Raw genomic sequence first — 21,142 nt, 5'->3', positions numbered from 1 at the left:
TTAACATTTTCATCTCTTTATTTTCTTGCCCAAAATAAGTCATTAAACCGGCTGAACTTATAAAGAATAAACAGAGACCAAGCATAACAAAATAAAAATACCTCCTCCCTTTTTCCCCAAAAGGCTTTCCCAATGTTTATGCTGAGCTGTTTACCCAGTTGCAGCAATATTTTACAACTTTTCATATATATTTTTGCTCCTATCCTTGCCAAAACCCAACAGAAATAACCAATCTTAATGACGTGGCTTTGATTAAATCTTTCATCAAACCTATGTGTGTGAAGCAACGTTTCCATGACGACTGTGGAGCCTGTGTATGTAACTGGTGGTGAGAAATGAGCCTTCAGCAAGGAATGGCTGTGAGTGTGTGTGTGTGTGTGTGTGCGCGCATTTGGCAAAGCAGATGTGACAGTTTGGCACAGAGTGTAGTCTTGCACAGTGGGTAGCATGTTTAACACACCTGTACGGAATTCCACATCTTCTTTGGCCCAAAATGCGCTCTAGTCTAAGCTCATCCACACACACACACACACACTTTGACTCCAGAAACCTGTGAGTGGCTGTTTTTTCCCTTCCACCCTTCCCTCAGGCCATCTCAGTTACACCACACTACAAACGTAAACAGCCAAATCCTTCCCATCCTTGGAGCCGCTGCAGCGCGACTGACAACTTAATCAGAACACAGCATTTCTCTTCCCTTCCCCTCGCACCCTCACGACTACGCCATCGTCACACACACTCCTTCACTTCCAGCACCGGGTTCGGGGGGGGGGGGAGGTGTTCAAAGTCAGAGCTGAGCTGCAAAACATTGTCTCGTGACAAGCTCAAGGTCATTGTTCATGTATGCAAGCGTATGTCCTTTGTGCCCAATCAACATTTGAAATCCGAATTAATCTGAACGAAAGATGAATTAATTACACCCATATTGTGTCCTGTGGAGAAAGGAGACTTTCAGATGAAAGGCCTCTTTGGTCAACGTGAAATCCAGTCCCTATAGGGTGTGGGTCTCGAAAACAGAGCTGGAGCCCTTTAAACCAAGGCGAGGTTTGATTTTGGGTTGAAGAGCAGGAGCAGCCTTGGCTGGCCCCCTCTGATGCTGCCTTCTCTTTCCCATAGGCGCGCGCCTCTACCGGGTCACTCCAGGGTCATGTTGGCGGCGCTCTCGGAAACGTCGGTGTTGACCTTGGCTTGGAGGCTAGCCGCTGTGATGTTGAGGTGGAGGTCGTACTGCTGGTCCAGGCCCAGGTAGCTGTCGCTCATCAGGTAGACAGTGTAAACACACCTGAGAGAGAAGGGAGAGAGGGAGGGGGAGAGAGAGACAGAATGAGATGAAGATGGGGGGGGGGTGAGCGAAGGGAAAGAGTGAGAGGAATATGGACGAAGAGAGAGAGAGAAAAGATAGGAGGAAGAGACATAGAAAACAAAAGTGAGATAATGGGGGAGGAGAAAAGAGAGAAGAGACTGAGTGAATTTATTTGCAGATGTTGAGATGACAGGGTTCTGCGAGGACAGCCAAAATATGGGCTTATTTTTCACTCTTGTGAATCTCTGCTTCTGAGTAGACAGCCAAAACACATGGTGCTGTTTATTCCTTTTCATTTATATATTTATTTACAAGTTGAATATATGTTTCATGAGCATGTGTGTGTGTGTCTGTGTGTCTTTAATTCTTATTTAATAATTCCCAACCTTCCATGTGTAAACTGGCCGTGAATATTGTGGGTGTGAAGATTGACTACGCATATTGTATGAACGTGGGCACACAGGCTGACGGTTCATATTGTATGTGTGTGTAAACTGACGGTGCATATTGTATGTGTGTGTAAGCTGACGGTGCATATTGTGTGTATGTGTGTGTAAGCTGATGGTGCATATTGTATGTGTGTTTAAGCTGATGGTGCATATTGTATGTTTGTGTGTGTAAGCTGATGGTGCATATTGTATGTGTGTGTAAACTGACGGTGCATATTGTATGTGTGTGTGTGTAAGCTGACGGTGCATATTGTATGTGTATGTAAGCATATTGTATGTATGTGTAAGCTGATGGTGCATTTTGTGTATTTGTGTGTGTAAGCTGACGGTGCATATTGTATGTATGTGTAAGCTGACGGTGCATATTGTATGTATGTATGTGTAAGCTGACGGTGCATATTATATGTATGTGTAAGCTGATGGTGCATTTTGTGTGTATGTGTAAGCTGACGGTGCATATTGTATGTATGTGTAAGCTGATGGTGCATTTTGTGTGTATGTGTGTGTAAGCTGATGGTGCATATTGTATGTGTGTGTAAGCTGACGGTGCATATTGTATGTATGTATGTGTAAACTGACAGTGCATATTGTATGTTTGTGTAAACTGATGGTGCACATTGTATGTATATGTGTGTGAGTATACTGACTGCATAGACTGATGGTGCAGTGACATTCCCTCATGCCCAGTCATACGATTTGCTTTCTATTCGTCTCTAACCATACTTGCTCTCTGAAGAAAATCTGAAGCAACACCAACCTCAAATTATTTGACAACCAGTTCATGCGTGGTGCAAATCCAAGTGTGAAAATGTTTATTTGTCTGAGAGACGCATTGCATTTGACACATTCATTCAGAGTGGCATTTCTGTTTCAATTGTTGTAGGACGCCAGGAAAAGCAAGCCTGTTAACGAAAAGCCGCTGAAAACTCAGATCAGGACCTTGAATGGTAAGCATAGTCTCCCATCAGCTGAGGCAGAGGCGTGTTTGACAGCTGTGAAGAAAGGCACCCATAGAATACTTGCTTGTGATTGTGAATGACTGGAGCATTATGGCGACCGCTAGGACAGCGTGTCTAACTGCTGTCTGGGAATCAAACTCAGGCTGCGCTGTGCATACTGCTGTTCACACCACCTATTATCGTAATTCGTTCAAGGCAGCATGGAGGAGAGAGCTTCATTAATGTACATTATTATTATAACTAAAAAGAGGAACGAGCTACATAAATTAAAGGAGAAGTCAGCAATTTTACAGCAATCATCTCCCCAAGATATGCTAGCTGTCCGTTCCGTGAGTACACTAAAATAAAAATAAAAAAACGGTCTCTATAGGAAGCCCAGGCTCCGAAAACTGGAAACAAACAAGTGGGGGCAGCCTGTCTCCCAAACGAAAATGCAACCCTATGTGGAGTATGCTGAAGGCAGGGGTGAGCTACCTCTTTGATGTGTTTCGTCTGGTCCTTGGTTAAAATATAATTTACACTGCTAATGATCTTAAATATAAACATAAAGGACTTCCTGTGCAATCACTGACTGCACCTTTAACACTACTGTTATTTATATTATTATTATTTTAACCCAACCCTGTAAGCAGTTTTGTGCGTTTTCTTTTGTCTGCTAACCGACATTGTGATTGACACATGCACTATTAGCAGTAGTAGTAGTACTAGTAGTAGTAGCAGCAGCAGCCACACGTCGGACTGCTTGGATGTGTACACATGTGTGTAGCTGTGTTAGAGATGCACAGTTATTGGTTATATCCGCAGACACCACGGATTAACCGTGGGTCGGGCAGGCCCAGCAACAACAAAAAAAACACTCTCGTTAACTACGGGTGGGTCGCGGGTAGATGACTGAAAATTCTGTCAGATCTGCGCAACGCTGCAAGACCGAACTCGCCCACTGATTTGACACCGTCACGAAATCAGGGAATGCTTCCTTCATATAAAGTCTGGGCTTGTTAACCTATCTTTACACGTTTACAATACTTTGGTTTGTCTGTAGGCACCCTACCCATGCTTATGAAGTGTAAGGCTATTTTGAGCCTCGTCGTGGTTTGAAAATAGCAATTTATTTTGACGTGTCTCTAATGCAAACAACGGTCTAGCTCAAAACTCCTCCTCTTAACGTAGGCTTAATTTTGCACTCGCTGAACTCGTTATCATTCCATAAATAGACCCCAGGTTGTTATAACTCCGGATCCTTCCTTTAAGTGCATGATTTATTTTTAAAAGCGGGTTTGATGATTTATTTTTAAAAGCGGGTTTGGGTGACGTTAAAGCTCATCCGCACATATCTTTAACCCAGGGATGCCACGGTGAAATTGGACAGGGGGCCAGATTTTTTTCAAGTGAGACCTCGGGGGCCGGATTACACTTTCAGACTGAAAATGCCAAACACTGAAAATGCCAAACACATGGATAGGTAGGCTATTTGAAATTATTCATGAAGGCCTACACATCAAAAAGAACTTCCATTGGCACCATACAACCTAAAGCAGGAGACAGTTACCCTCTAAAAAAGTTTTCCTATCCATGCAAGTAGCCTACATTTATAAATTAGAAATGCAACAAAATAGACTAGGAGCCAACAAAACACATTTCCTATAAATAACATACTTACACAATAACATACACAATATAAATAAGTGTTACTTTCATTATATTTATTGAAGGCTTGCACATGAAAACGCGTCAATGCATAATTAGGCCAATTAAAAGAAGGCCTGGCCAAGTAGGCCTAAGCGAGTCACAGAAAGTAAGCGCCAGAATAAAGTAGTCCAACAATAGGCCATGTGATTGAATATCCAGTAGGAATTAGTAAAACAAAAAGACACCTTTTAACTCTTACCAGCTTGTCCATATCGGGGGACAGTTTCTGGGCAGTGGCTATTTAGCCTACATAACATCATTCAGATGTCCGTGCGTCAGGCGATTTCTCACTTTTGATTTATTCTAGGGCTGTCAATCGATAAAAAAAAAAAATCTAATTAATTACATACTCTGTGATTAATTAAACTAAATTAATCGCATATATAATTTTTGCCGTGAAAGTATTTTAAATATTTAAATTCAACTGAATCATTGAATAATCAGCATTAGTGACATTAAAGTTCAAAAACTCTTATTATTATTTTCACTGTTCAAATAACGGCCATAATAATCTATGATATGACCTAATATGCTGAGGAAATAAATTCAAAACTGCTTCGGGAAGAAGTTTTTTCTTCACATACAAGGCATTTCAGGCCACATATATAACCTAGGGGACATATGAAAATAAATTAACACTCCCCTCAATGTCAACACTTATTCCTTTGCATTGATGTGGGACTATAGAGTTGATGAACTCCGGTGATATGCAAATTCCTTGCTGCAGACATTGCAAAGGACTTTATTTTCAACACTTTGTTTTTATCAACACCATCAGGCGGTTTTTTTAAAAGTAAATGTTCCAATCAATGATCCAGGCAGCACGTTTTCTTCTCTCTCCTTCATTTTACAGTCTAATTTTTACTGACTAGAACGGCTCGGGTCAAAGGTCATAAGGAATCGATTAATCTGCACTAATTTTTTTAATCAGTTATTTTTTCTCAAATTAATTAATCGAAATGAATCAGTTATTTTGACAGCCCTAATTTATTCATATTCATCACGGAAAAGGCTTGCTCACATAAATATGTTGTCCCAAACATACATCTACACACGTATTTTACCTGCAAAGGCCGTGAGCATTGGGTACTGTGGTGGCAAGGATTGATCAAATGATTCGATTGCAACAGATACATAGTAGGCTAATCCTTCGACGGTGCACAACACTGCAGTTTTATCAGTTCCATTTGGATCACCTCTGGGACCTCGGAAGAGTCAATCGTGAATGGAAAGTCCTTTTCCAGTTCAGCAAAAAAACGTGAATCGATTGTCAAACTCGTGCCTGAGTCCGGAAAGCAAGTTTGCGTAGCCTACTTATCCATACTCGATTAACAGGCTGAGATTTTAGACAGGGGAAGTGGGCTGCATTGCGCTTGGAGAGCTGCGTCTTCCATAACGCCAGTTTACTTTGAAAAGCATTAACACTATCATAATACTTTGTAACGAGTTTGATAACATTTCGATAGCGACTAGTCTACCGTCAGCACGCTGCTGCAGCTGAGGTGAGCAGCAGCAACAGACCAACTGACGGATTCCACCGAAAATGAAATACAAATAAAATAAAAATATTTTCTCCCCTTATCACCCGCGGGCCGGATGTGACATACAGTCGGGCCGTAACCCTGGCATCACTGCTCTAACCTGTGTATGTGTGTGCATATGTGTATACATGTGTATATGTGTTTGTATGAGTGTGTGTATGTACATGTATATATGTGCACACATGTGTGTGTGTGTTGATGTGTGTATATGTGTACATACTTGTGTATTGAATGTCTACATGTGTTGTATATTATATATTATACAGTACATGTGTGTGTATGTAAGAACATGTGTGAATATAGGTACGTGAGTGAGTGTGTGTGTGTACACATGTATACTGTACGTTTGTGTATATGTTGGCTGGCGATTGACTTACTTGCCGGGCTTCTCGGGCGTGTAGAAGGCCAGGGAGACGGAGGTGTTGTTCCTGACGTATCCCACGCGCTTGACGGCCAGCAGCTCTCTCCGGTCCACCTCTCCAAGCACCAGGAACCAGCCCTCGTCTTTAGGCTTGGGGAACCGAGGAGCCTGGGCCTTGCTGTCCTGCTTTCTCTAAAGGACACACACACAATCACATACATACATGTGAGTGTGTATGTGTGTGTTTGTGTCTGTATGTGAGTGAGTAAATATGTCTTGTGTGTGTGTGTGTGCTTGTGCGTGCATACACGTGTGTAACTGTATGTCTGTGTAGGTGTGATTGCGTATGCAATATGCTTGAATGTGTATGTTTGTGTGTGTGTGTGACTGCATATGTATATACTTGAACGTGTATGTTTCTGTGTCTGTATGTGAGTGTGTTTGTGTGCATGTGCATGCATGTGTACAGTATGTCTGCATGCCCATGTGTATATTGTTTATGGAGTGTGTGTGTATTTGTGTGCATGTATTGTTAATGTGTGCATGTCTATGTTTGTCTGTGTGTGTATATGTGTGTGTGTGTGTGTGTGTGTGTCTATGCGCAGACTCACCCTCTGATGTCCGGCGTTGACCCGGCGCAGGGTGACCTGCAGCACATACTCCTGGTCGGCGTGCAGCGGCAGCCAACTGCTGCCCTCCCTCAGGCTGGAGGCGGCCAGAGAGACGGGCCGCTCGTTCTGCTCGCCCGCCCCCTCCCACCAGCCCCGCACGCTCACACTCACCTCCAGCACCGGCAGCTGGGCCAGGAAACACCACGCCTGCTCCAGGAAGGGGGGGGGGGGGGCACGGGGGAGGGAGGAGAGATGGTGAGAGAGTGAGCGAATGGAAAGAGGGAGCGATGGCAAGTAGAGAGAGAGAGAGAGGAGAGAGAGAGAGAGGGATAGAGAGAGAAAGCAGTGGAAGGGAGAAAGATCAAAACAGGGGGAAAGGCAAGCAAGATGACAACAGGGAGGGGAGGGAAAGAAAAAAAGAGTGAGAGAGAGAGAATGGCGAAACAAACACACTGGCATAATAGGACCAAAATGACTAGCCTGTGGTAATTGCTAAATGTAATGGGCGATGGGTTATGAACATGGACAGGGAGTCAGTAAGGGGTGGTGGTGGTTGGGCCTTGTAGGTCGTGAAGACGTGACAAGACCCGTGCTGAGACTGTTTCAACTGGACATTTAGCATCCAGTCCAACTAGCGCTCAGCCAGCTAACGCTAACATCGGGCCCCAACATCAGATGAAAAGAAGTAGTGGACAGGGAGAAGATGGCAGACCAGAGGACAGAGACTAGAGACAGACACAGAAAGTGTGTGAGACAAATAGATAGATGAATGCATGGACAGATAGATAGATAGATAAATAGATAGATAAATAGATGGATGGATAGAGATACTACCCTGCTGCCCTGTCCATATTAGAGAAAAGAGAGAAATAGATGGAAAAACGGAAAGGGGGAGAAAAGACGCTGCCAGATTCACGCTGCCAAAGCTATTTATGTCAGGATTACTCTTGCTCAGCCAATGAGACGGAGACGCGCCGGCGCATGTCATTATTTAATTAGCACGGGCTGCTGGCAGGGGGGCACAGAGGCGGCCTCATGTGTGTGTGTGTGTGTGTGTGAGTTGGGGGGGGGAGTGTGCATATGAAGTGGCTAGAGCATGTGTGTGTGCGGGCGGCATATGTGGTGGCTACAGTGGGTAAAAATGTGTATGTGTGTGAATGCTGATGTGAGACAGGGGGCCGGATGCTCTCATTAGACGTGTAATTAGCAGACAGCCGAAAAAACACTCATCTGGGCTGTGTGTGTGTGTGTGTGTGTGTGTGTATGTGTGTGTGTCTGTGTGTAGAGTATAAAGAAAAGGTTATGTGATTGATTTTCACATAAGTACAAAATAGCATACAAACGTACAGTGCACACATGAAGTCATGAAGACAGAGAGAGAAAATACAGAGACAGTTACTAGTCTGGCTGATGTTTATGCACCCACCCAAATCTGTGTCCCTGTAAAGAGATATCCAAATCATCATGATCTTATACTCATCATATCCTCTTATTGCCAATGGCATGTGATATTTGTACCTACACTGTATCTGTATCTGTCAGCTAAACACTGTAAGAACTGAAGCATTCTTCGCCGAAGCCCTCATCCTCAAAGTCCTGTCCTCACGAGACTGACTCGGACTGTGTGAGTGTGTGTGCGTGTGTGTGGACACAGAGAAGCAGTGTGGACACTCCTGGTATGTGTGTGGATATTCTGTTACCTGGGAAACCTGGTTGGGCGACAACTCGTCTCTCACCATGGCGGCGAACGTGCCCTCCCTCCCATCACACGCCGCCATCAGCTCCGGCAGGCTCTCGATTGGTCCGTCATAAGCCCCGCCTCTCCCTCTTTTGGAGCCCCACCTCCTGTCAGGAGCAGAGCAAGGACAAGGCTGAAAGGGAGTAGTCACGTGAGCCGCCAATCAGGGAGAGCAAAAGAACCCTCTCATACTTCCTGCAGCCTGGAGGGAGGTCTTGCTATCCCATCAGCCACTTCTTACCATTTATATTGTGTTCCTGGGGAATTATGCTGGGGATTACTGCCCGCCACGGGGGAACTGAGCCGGTTTATCCATATGATACGAAATCCTCTGCACAACCCCTGTGCGTGTGTGTGTGTGTGTGTGTGTGTGTGTGTGTGTGTGTGTGTGTGTGTGTGTTTTACTAAGATGGATGTTCTCACATGCATAAAGAATATCTATTATTGAATGTGTGTACTATCTACTAGTATACAGGTTAGCTGTAATTCTAATCTGCATGTACTGTATAGGCCAATTTGTTCATTAGTGGGATCATGGTTGTTATGTAGGATCTTCTGCATTAGTGGTCCAACAGGAAACATCATATTTAGTTTCTCCTATTAATCTATCTCTATTCCCTAATCACTATTCATTTACTTACACAGTGAAAGTATTGAGACCCCCTTTTATCACATTTTGTTATGTTGAACTTCTTGCATTTTGTTATTTTAAGGTTGTCATTATGATAGGGTATTGAGTGCAGATTGATGAGGTAAAACAAAAAAAATGAACTGCAATGATTTAAGCAGCTAAGCAAGCAACATGATGTGTGTGTATATGTGTGTGTGTGTGTGTGTGTGTGTGTGTGTGTGTGTGTGCGCGCGCAAGTGTGTTTGTGGGGCTGCTGTGGTGTGTTGGCTGGGGTCCATTGCTGATGTCTGTGCTGTTTGAAGAGGTCCAGTGGTATCACAGGATGGATTAGCCACTGAGCCTTTGCCTGCTGACACAATCTTTCTTGGACACATTCACACACACTCATAGACAATAAATCACTGTACACACTAACACTCACAAAACAGTCAACACAACACCCATAAAACAGGCGGCTATGAACACATACTGAGATCCAGGTGAGCCCTTAACTCTCAGATGTGAAACAGCTAACACACACATTCTCACATACACACTCTCTCACTCTCTCTCACACACACACACACACACACACGGCATACTAGGATTTCCATGACCAACTTTCACTTCTCACTTAATTTTCGAAGCAGCCAAGAACATAAATAATATTTATATACACATTCACATAGTGTGTGTGTGTGTGTGTGTATCTGTGTGTGTGTACCTAAAGATGAAAACATATGGTGGCAAAAAATGCTGTTCCCCAGTACTGTGTGTCCACATTATGTACATCCCACAGTACATGAAACTAACCATCATATAACAGACAGTACTCATCCATGGGCATTCTCGTTTCATTCGTTTCGTCATTCTCAAACAGCAGCAACAGTGTGTGTGTGTGTGTGAGTACGCTTACCTGAAGAGGTAGAGGTGCTGCTGTTCGATATGAGGCAGTGTGAGGAGGGAGGAGTCATGCAGCCAGCGGCCCTGAACGGTCATCTGCACCAGGTTACAGATGCTGAGAGCCGCCACCAACCAGCCCTCATTGGCCACTACGTCCAGCATGGCCTACAGGAACACATACATACACACACACACACACACACACACACAAACGCACATATACACACACGCACACATATACACACACACGTATGTACACACACACACACACACACACACGTACACACACACACACATACCATCAACGTTAGTCTACAGATTCAGTGTTCATTCCATGTCCTGCAGCTACACTATTCATTGGGAAATGTAAAAAAAGCAGTAAACCTTAAATTGCCCTGTAGTTGTGTAAATTATACTGCAGCGTGGTGTATGCACTGCCAAATATGTCCATATGACAATGTTATCATTAAAGAGGAAACTAGCGCATACATAGTGTGTTCTGTTTGTCTATGTTTTTTTTGTTTTCATACACAAGAGAAAGATCAGACACACAAAAAAAAACAATACAGACACTCTCTCACACACACACACACACACACACACGGCTTGGCTGGGAGTTTGGGGCTGTGGGGACTCCCATAGTATAGTTAACTAAAAGTCGTAAAAAGATGACCATGTTGCAAACGCATCGCACTTTAATTTGGCAGCTCCTAACTGCTTAGGTCTTAATTTATCCTCTTCCTCTACCCTCTTCCTCCTCCTCCTTCTCCCTCCCTCTGTCGTTCTGCCTTCTCTCGTCCTCCTCCGGTGGCTAAGGTTAGAGTTTGCTGAGCTCAGCTGCGCTAACAAACTTAATTAATCAGAAAGTCATTTCCCCTCCTGTAACTCTCGCTAAAAAGCACCTTGAGTGTGGCGGCTGGACCAGGGAGAAGACTTCATCAAAATGCTAATGCGCTACAAATTAGAGGCGAGATTAACATTTCACAGTGCCCGCTCTCGCCAGCAAACTGACAACGGGGGCCGGGCAGATGTCAGCGTCGTCACAGGGGCGGCAGAACAGACAGGAACGAGGGATGGAGAAAGAGGGAGGGAGGGAGACAGAGAGATAGAGAGAGAGACATGGAGGCTAAAGCTGACAAATGACCCCCCACCCCCCCACCACCACTGCAGTGGTGTGCTTCTCCTCCTTGACGCCACGCTGACGTTCCGCTCCCTTCTGGAACGCTGCTGGAGCGTTCCTGCGAGGCGTAGATTTTCAACATCGCGGGGTGAGCGCCAGAAGACGGCCGTAAAGGTGCCTCGCTGCTGCCACTGAGGGCCTTCCAGGAATTTATTAATCCAGCCTGACTGAGCTCTGTTTCACCGGGACTCAGTAATCTCAGTGTGTGTGTGTGTGGTGTGTGTATATTTGTCCAAGAATATAACAAGTGTTTATCCATGTGTGTCTATGTATCTGTATGTGTGTAGTAAGCATTTATATATGGGTACTCAGAGATTGGGCAGCATTTGAGATGCCATTTGTGCCTTTCGAATGTCTATCCATGTCTGTGTGAGTGTGTGTGTGTCGCAAAACTATTCTATTCTATTCTAGAGAGAGTATGAATGAGAGAGGACAGAGAAACATAGAGCATATGTGTGCGTGTGTGTGATGGTGTGATATTCGTAAGATCAGCAGGCCCAGTTTGTCTGTGCAGCTAAGCAGGTTAAAACGAGCTCTCAATGCTATCAAAGATCTGAGAATATGACCCCCTCTCCCAATCTCAATGCTATGAAAGACCTGAGAATATGACCCCCCCCCCCATCTCAATGCTATCAAAGACCTGAGGGAGTACCCCCCCCCCCCCACCCAGCCATCTCAACGCTATCAAAAACCCCTCCCCTCTCCTGATCCTCCACAATATCTGGAGCCTGTTGCTCCGAGATCAGCTCACATTCCAGTGTCACTATAAATATGAGAGAGCCACATCAGCGATAACCATGTTGGTCACATTGTTTTGGAAAACTAATTACAAAGCCCTCCCTAACCACTGCCAAATAATGGTCATTAGTTTTCACATAAGACAATGCAATTAGAACAATTCAGAAAAGCCTTTCACTTTCTAACATTTGTATTATGTTTTCATCAGAATTTGATGGAAACATGTTTTTCATTCTGTTTTCCATGCTTTTGATGTCCTTTTGTTTGGAAAAATCAGAAAGAAAAACAACCATTTTGTGGTGTGATGAAAACAGCCTCTGTGACAGCCATATGCATTTGAAGTGACAGTCTGGACTGAATGGAATGTAGCAGCACGTTCCAGAGCACTTAATATTAATATAAAAAAAAACCCAAAAAAAACAATAACATCAACTGCGGCTGTCCTCTATGTGGTAAACAAAGCATCTGACAGGGAACAGTTACGTCAGGGCCTTGATTGGAACTGTTCTGGAGGTCCAGCTTGCGACACACATGGACATGGAAAATGGACACACACAGACATGGAGACATGGAAAAAGCCAGCAGCCCGCAGAGCTCTCTGGTCTCTCGCTTAATCAAATGTCGTAAGCGAGATGGCAGAGGCTGTGGTGATTTCTACAGCGTGTGCATATTTGTGCGTGTTTGATAGTATGCTTGTGTATCTGTGCGTGTGTCATTATATTTGCCTTTATTTACAGATTATTTATAGAAATGTTAAAGACTGACTCAGGGAGCACGGAAAAGTGTCCATGCCTGGGCATTATAAGTGGTCTTTAAGTGCGGCAGAGCTTATCATGGGTGCATGTGTGTGTGTATGGAAGTCAGTTTTTGTGTAAGTGAGTGTACTTTTGTTCATATGCGTTCATGTGACTGCATGTGGGTGTGTGTGTATGTTAGCAAGTGTTTGTGGTTGAGTGAGTGCGCTTATATGCTCATGTTTTCATGTGAATGCGTTTGTGTGTGCATGTATGCGTGCGTGCGTGTGTGTGTGTGTGTGTGTGTGTGTGTGTGTGTGAGAGAGTGAGTGAGTGAGTGAGTGTGTGCATGTGCATGTGTATGTGTGTGTGAATGTGTGTATGTGTGTGTGTATATGTGCATGTGTGTGTGTATATGTGTATGTGTGTGAGTGCATGTGTATGTGTGTGAGTGCATGTGTGTGTGTGTGTGTGCCTGTCTGCCCGTGTGTATGTGTGTGTGTGGGTGTATGTGTGTGTGCGCGTGTGTATGAGTGTGCGTGGGGGGTGTCTGTGGCTCAGCTGTGAAGCGATAAAGGCCAGCAGAGATGCATGCTGGGAGAAGAGGTAGGTCGCTGGCAGCAGACTCATAGCCTGGACCAGCAGGAGCCCACGAAAGTAACCACATGAACGCATGGACAATCACTACCAGACACACACACACACACACACACACACACACACACACACACACACACACACACACACACACACACACACACACACACACAGCAGCAACAGCAGCCAGCCATTTGCAGGGATGGACAATGGCTTGCAGATCTCCTGCGTGAGCCAAAGGCAGGCAGCATGAGCAATCTCTCTCTCTCTCTCTCAGACACACAGCCTGGGAAAATCAAAGGCTCAGGCAGAAACAATCGCTAGCAGATCCAGGGGGTTTGGGATCAGGCATGAACAATCAACCACAGCCTACTTGTTCCTCAATTGGCCTGTGGTTCTTGGGTGCTCTGGGTTGCAGATGCTCATGTTGGGTTTGGACTGGGTTCTCAAATGCCAGCTAGTCAACACAACTGTCCCATGAAATACTACATCATACGACAATTGCTGTGATGCATAAATAAATTGGCGATTTAGGCTGTATGCTGAACCTACACCTATACTGAGTACTGCACTCAGAGTGAACTATTGGTCAAATCCTCCACCTATCCTAAATATACACTCCAACACTCCAGTGCCCTGCAGGCGGCAAGCCTCTGGCAATGTCTGACCATGTTGCCTCCAATACACTACAAGATGGCTAGCCATTAGCTGTAAGTTAAAAGGAATGGGTAAGGTGCGTAGGATTCAGCAGATGCTTTCATCTATAGTGGTAGGAGCCAGAGGTGGGACCAAGTCACTGTTTGGCAAGTCACAAGTAAGTCCCAAGTCTTAGCAGTCAAGTCCAAGTGAAGTCCCAAGGAAATACAGAGAAGGGCAAGTCGAGTCCAAGTCCAAGTCACATCAAAGCCAAGTCGAGTCCAAGTCCAAGTCCCAATCTTTTTCAAGTCCTGAACAAGTCATCAGGTACTCTTCACTTAATAATGACTATCGATCATAATTTTAGCACTTCCATCTAATCCACAGTATTTTTTTTATAAATACAGATTAAAATATGTTCAATGTTTCTGTCTTGTAATCTTTTACGACATATGCATGCGCATACCTGTGTAATATACACATGTGCATACCTGAGTAATCTGTACAAAACGGGTAGCTACATGACACTCAGCACAGCTGCAAATATATATATTGTTTTTCCAAATTGCGGAGCCCACTGTAAGGATGAGTAATAATTTGACTGATGGCATTTCACTGCGCTAGGCCACAGATTTGCCTGCAAACAACTTATTAGGCTGTCTTCCAGTGGCGACTCATAAGGGAAGCCAAGGTCAATTTATATTATTTAAAAGATAATAATGACAGTAATTTTGTTTTAAAGTATTCATTTCTTAAGAAATACTACACATTTGATGCTGTTTATCTCATTTGTAAATGGTGCACTGTCACTTTAAGCCCATTGTGTGCCGCTGTCCACACGTTCTCATAATGATTTTTTTTTACCAGCTCCATTCAAATATAGCCTATGGCTAGTCCACAAACTCAAACATTGTTTGTGCCACATGTATAGCACAATATTAACAATGATAAGCATGATATTAAGTTGGCACAAACAGCTTTCATTCCTTTGAAAAGAGAAGCATGTATGACATGATGATTGCTTGACATTTTCTGTTTGCAATTAAAAGTGAATTATGAGCCTGGTAGCCAGTAGCCACCTAGCTACAGTAGCTGAGTGGAATGTGTTTCAGTCGGCATATCATGTGCTTCATGTAAATAAATTACCAGTTCCATTACACAAAGGCAAAGACAACTCTTCATATTCTTGTCCACTTTCCAAATCACAGTGAGTGCAGCTAGTATGTCATAGTGACCTGGATCTCATAGTTTATAACAGTAGGCTAGTGAGAACCGGATAAATTCGCAATCTCCTCTAATCTCGTATTTGTTGCCTTCACAATTTCCTTTCATACGTTTCTTATATTTAACAATGTTTGAGTTTAAGGCAGCCGTGGCCTACTGGTTAGCACTTCGGACCTGTAACCGGAGGGTTGCCGGTTCGAACCCCGACCAGTAGGCACGGCTGAAGTGCCCTTGAGCAAGGCACCTAACCCCTCACTGCACCCCGAGAGCCGATGTTGATGCAGGCAGCTCACTGCGCCGGGATTAGTGTGTGCTTCACCTCACTGTGTGTTCACTGTGTGCTGAGTGAGTTTCACTAAGTCACGGATTGGGATAAATGCAGAGACCAAATTTCCCTCACGGGATCAAAAGAGTATATAAGCCAGCTGGAACCTACTCGTTTTCTCTCCCTCTCGTGCGTGCTTAGATGCGTTCTCAATTAAATGCAGTAGGCTACTCAAGTTGGATCTTAATGGAGAGGACTAGAAAAATATAATCTTTATGTAACATGCTGTTGGTGCATTTTGAAATTAAACATTCTCTAACAAGAGTGCAAATCAGTTTGCAGTAAAGCTACTAGTTATCGGCTAAATGTTGGTCCTTCCTCTGTCTCTTGGTGCTCTACACACAGTGCGTAACGCGTGTGGGGGTAGCGGCAGCACTGAACTGTGATCTGGCCGCTTGTCTTTTTTTTTAAGTCGCGGAGGGAAAGCGTCTCTGGGGTGACTGGTCCACGATCAGGAAATTTCGTTTTTGATTCGAGACAAGTCATCACAAGTCAAAAAGGCAAAGTCCGAGTCAAGTCTCGAGTGAATAGTATTCAAGTCCAAGTCGAGTCGCAAGTCATGCCGAATTTTATCAAGTCAAGTCTGAAGTCATTGAACTGAACTGGAATTTGAAGTAAAGGTGATATAACAGATGTATTTTATTTCTTCTCATTGGTACAATGATTAAAATGGCTGAATTTATTAAAAGGGATAAAATTGTACGTTGAAAGTGGTGTTGTTGTTACACGGGCGCCGCCATGTTGGATTTCAACAATCGGCTACGTCACTGGCATGGTAAGCTACTCTGCACTAGCACTAGCAGCCATAGCAGATAATGAGTCTGAGGCTAGCTGACATGGCTGAGGAAACTAACATTAGGCCTAGCTGAGTTACATATTGGCCATAAGCCATTTATCATAGGCTAGCCTACATCACAAAATCTCATACAAAATGAAACCAAACTAGTGAAACAAAGGCGAACACTTTAACAGGGGAAATTAATTTGGCATGAATCATACTGAACGCTATTTTGTCAATGAGCAGAAACACACACGACATTCAAACTATTGATAAGATGTGCACTATGGAAACTGGTCTGTAACTTTGGACGAATAAATGCCATTGACTTGCCATATCCTGACTTAAAAAACCCTTTTCTTGCTTACTTTATCGCAAACTCGGTGGAACAGCTTGTAGTCTTTTTCAATTCATAGAAAGGCGAGCCCACAGTCTATGTGCCATGGAGCCTAAGTTTCAACTTCGGCTTCGTTCATTCAATGCAGTCACTGGTCGCAATTACAAAGTCTGGGAAGGTTCGTTCAATCGTTTAAAGTTTTAAGTGCAGTAGCCTATCTGTCTCCTTTGGAATAATATCTCAAAGTAGCCTCAGGTGAGGTCCAGTGTTAGATAGGCTACCATACGATCCAACCTAGGAAAGGGCTAGCAGCTAACACCTTGGAAACACTCTTATGTCAAACTCCACAAGCTAGCACTCCGACCATAGAGAGTAAACCATGACTCCGACGATATCACAGATCGATAATAATGCTTTTACTAGCTGGTAACTAAACCACAGCGGGTCTGTAAACAGAATCCAATGTCCCTTTCTACTCACCCTGAAGCCAGTTGTTCACCGTCTCAGGACAGATTGTTGATGCGAGGGAGTTTAACTCGCAGTACTGCTATCCAAGAGACTCGTGCAATATCAACATCCACAAGGTAAAAATCTGCAAACTCTCCACTAACGTTAGCCTAAAATAAACGGCAAACTCGTGTATCCTCCGTGTATCTGGGGTCAACTTGGGGTAACGAAGTTTTTAACAGTTTCAAGGGAGGGAGAGAGAGAGCCCGTGTGAGTTGCTGTTACTAGTGCCAGTAGTCCATACTGCGTTAGCCTACATTGACGTGACAATGCGTGTTATATAGCTTATTTGTATATGCACGTAGCCTTCGCATAGGCCTAATGTAGTGGTGGTGAGTGAGTATGCAGTTGTGTGGAGGATGTACAGTAGGCAATGTATGTGTGTGAGGGATGGAGGGAGACAGAGAGACAGCGTGCGTGTTGCTGTCTCAAGCGCCCCTCGTCCAGTTTTCTACATGACCTAGGCTAGGTCTACAGTAGCCTATGTTGTGCCGCACAAAATGTATCTATGTTGTACATTGCACAAAATGTATACCCCCCGAAATAAACACATACATAAATAAACACATTTTTCCCGTCACTTTGGCTTCCTTGAACATTTTCCCTACGTTTCGCCACTGCTTTGCAACAGATAGATTCCAGTGTCCATGCTCCGGCAGCGCCCACACAGTCATTTTCACCCAAATGATCATACTGAAGGTTGAGCTGGAGCCTGAAACCCATCTAGTGGTAGTCAAGACACTACAGGCCTGTCCCTCACAGGCTCAAATTTGTAACCCATGCCATTAAAATTACAAATTTTCGTGTATACATAATATGCTGCAGCTGTTGCCTATAGAACTTCTCAGGTCCTACCATGCCAGTGACGTCATTGAACCTGGCAGCGTTCTAATACTAACAAACGCAATTTTGGTGTTGCTTAAAAAAGGCTACGTATTGATTTTTTTAAATTATTTTTTTAGTGTCATTTATTTTTAATTGTCATAATCAACACATTATCAATGTTGATTCTTTCAGTTCAGTTCATCTTTAAAATCATGATTCGAGTCTGACTCGAGTCCAAGTCATGTGACTCGAGTCCACATGTCTGGTAGGAGCTAGCAAACGCCTGACCGGTTCTCAGACGGAGACGCTGCCCCTGTCCTCTGCACCCCGTGTGTGAGTGGCCAGTGGCCTGGTGCTACGTTCCTCTGCACCCCATTTGTGAGTGGCCAGTGGCCTGGTGCTACGTTCCTCTGCACCCTGTATACGAGTGGCCTGGTGCCTGAGGTCATTGTGGATAATAATATCTTCTGTTGCACACTGACATCAACCTGCTTTAGGAGACTCTTCATTTAACAACGAAAACATTGCAGTGGCTTTTTTGTAATGACAAAAGGAGAGTCTGCCTCAAGTGTATTTCGTCCTTTTCAATGGGATAGTGCTTTGACAGTTGGTGTTCAACGAGCGGGTTTGAGGGGCCTAGAGGTGCAGGCAGTTAATACATGAATCTGTCATCGCCGCCCCTCCATCTTCAGCTGGGCTCGCAGCACTGCACGAGGAAATGTGCCGATGCTAAACCAACATGGCCATGCTACTGAATGTGCGCACACACACAAGCACACGCACGCACACACACACACACACACACACACAGCACACGCACAGCACACGCACACACACACCTTAAATATGCTCCTTAATCCTTAAATAAGGATTTTCTGGCTCTGACAGCCAATTGTAGTGTGAGGAGATACACTGGCTCAGTTCTGTACTGTGGAATGGAGATGTTGTGGAGTCAATGTGTGTGTGTGTGTGTGGGTCTATTCTCATGCTGTTGCAACATGCAACAGGTGGGGTTGAATGATATGTGGGGATAGACAGGGTGTGACACACAGGCTCACTCACAAACACATCTTCCATCCACGCCTACCCGTAAGCACACGTTTGGATAAACAACTCTCTAACACAGGCCTGAGTGCATACACCACTCCTCAACACACTCACACGTATAAGCTAAGGAACACAGGCCACATATGCACACACATTGCGCACCTATTACCTGTGAAACAAGCTGACAACAAGCTATTATCACACAATTAGTGGGTTCAATCAAGCCTACACAAACAGAGAGAGAGAGAGACAGACAGAGAGAGAGAGAGAGAGAGAGAGAGACAGACAGAGAGGGGGGGAGAGAGAGAGGGGGGGGGTGAGAGAGAGAGAGAGAGAGAGAGAGAGAGAGAGAGAGAGAGAGAGAGAGAGATCCTTATCCTCCTGGCTGTAAGATAGAGACTCAGGAAGAGACGGCAGTCAGTCCGCAGATCAAATGTCTAATCTGTTAATCTCACGTTTTGGAGACAGATGTTAAATTTCACTTGGGAGGTAGTTTGAAGGTTGGGGGCTGGGAGTGGAGACGGTGTGTGTGTGTGTGTGTGTGTGTTTCTTTTTTCCGCACAGATCATCTAAAAAGCAACACATGGAAATGCACTCAGGCCTCTGTCAGTGTGTCTCCAGGCTGAGAATGGAGGTTTTATGATGAACGAGTGCTAGAAGTCTGCTTTGATGGAGAAGGATAGCCTCCTGACGGAAGTGAAGCTTCACACACACACACACACACACACACACACACACACATGTACGTACACACACACACACACACACACATCAGCTGTATAAGGTTATACCTTAGCACATAACGTGCAAGTGTTCACAGCCGGTGTAAAACTCAGATCAGACGTACAATACAAATCACAGCTTTGCAAGACAAAGTCATGGATATGAAGAAAAGTCTGTGTATGTGTGTGTGTGTGTGTGTGTGTGTGTGTGTGTGTGTGCATTTATGAACTGTGTCTGTCAAATCAAGTGAAGTCACATTTATTTGTATAGCACACTTAAACGCAATACAATTGATCCAAGGTGCTCACAGAAATAAAATAAATATAGTAATGAAAATAAAAAAATAATAATAAAAAATTGTATGTCTGTGTGTGCGCTTACAAACTGAGGCTGAACATATAAACACAGACATGCAAATGTAGAAACGAGACAAGCACACACGCACGCACACACACACACACACACACTCACACATACTGTACACACAGGCACATCCAAACACAATGGCACCCTAGGTGCGTGCACACACCTGGCAGATGCGTATGGCGTTGTCCAGGACAGTCTTGGTGTCGGTGGCGTAGTCGGAGCAGGGCAGCGTGGCGCGGCTGAAGTGCGCCTGCAGCAGCAGGTGGGTCTTGGTGTGCGCACTGTCGAAGGAGTGCGGGCTCACCTGCAGGGGGAGCCGCTGGGCCAACTCGCTGTTCAGCTGGTCCTCGTTGTGCCGCACAGGCAGCTCCGCATACTCCTCCGCTTCCTGGAGAGAGAGGAAGGGAGGGAGATGGGGGGGGGGGGGGTGATAAGAGATGAAAGGGTGATAATAAGGATGAGAGTAGAGGGATAGTGTGGAAGAGGAAGAGAACAAGGGGCAGAGGGAGAGGAATACAATGTCCCATTAGCTTAGTTTTCAGACAAAGATGACCAAATGCACATAAACGAATGATGAATGCAAATGAATGAGGAGAAACAGAGAGAGGGAGGGAGAGAGAGAGAGAGAGAGAGAGAGAGAGAGAGAGAGAGAGAGAGAGAGAGAGAGGGGGGGGGTAATGTGGTAATAGAGAGAATACAGGAAATCCGTGAGAACTACATGTACATGTGGATATAATATTGTAATAGTGAGTTGAAGGAGACAAGCGGTGAGAGAGGAGAGGACCGGGTTCTGAGGACCCGACAGGAAAGGACAGAGTGAATGAATAAATAAGAGACAGAGGGACAGTCGAGGACAAGCGGTCAGTCCGATTCCCGCGGCACTGACTCGCCTCTTTTCAAGTGTATCGAGTTGGAGCCGCGGCTCTTCTGGTTTTATCATAGCGCTTTGTCATGGCTTTAC

General features: G+C 44.6%; 1 protein-coding gene across 1 annotated transcript in view; it reads right to left on the bottom strand.

Moving 5' to 3' along the window:
- Positions 1–21,142, bottom strand: part of ascc3 (activating signal cointegrator 1 complex subunit 3) — a 182,122-nt gene continuing 160,980 nt past the window's right edge. Inside the window, exons 36-41 of the mRNA XM_076280576.1 lie at positions 20,345–20,569; positions 10,178–10,329; positions 8,614–8,758; positions 6,914–7,120; positions 6,319–6,494; positions 1–1,282 (exon numbers count right to left, since the gene is read on the bottom strand). Coding sequence (XP_076136691.1) covers positions 1,135–1,282; positions 6,319–6,494; positions 6,914–7,120; positions 8,614–8,758; positions 10,178–10,329; positions 20,345–20,569 — 1,053 coding nt within the window. The 3' untranslated portion in view covers positions 1–1,134. The remainder of the gene's footprint in view (positions 1,283–6,318; positions 6,495–6,913; positions 7,121–8,613; positions 8,759–10,177; positions 10,330–20,344; positions 20,570–21,142) is intronic.

Source organism: Alosa pseudoharengus, unplaced genomic scaffold, assembly GCF_046254945.1.
Source record: "Alosa pseudoharengus isolate Yale_2024_CS ecotype anadromous, Long Island Sound unplaced genomic scaffold, YU_APseudo_1.1 YU_APseudo_1.1_scf_12, whole genome shotgun sequence".
NCBI classification, from domain to species: domain Eukaryota; kingdom Metazoa; phylum Chordata; class Actinopteri; order Clupeiformes; family Clupeidae; genus Alosa; species Alosa pseudoharengus.
The sequence above is the reverse complement of the archived record's forward strand: the minus strand, read 5'-3'. Positions and strand labels throughout refer to the sequence as shown.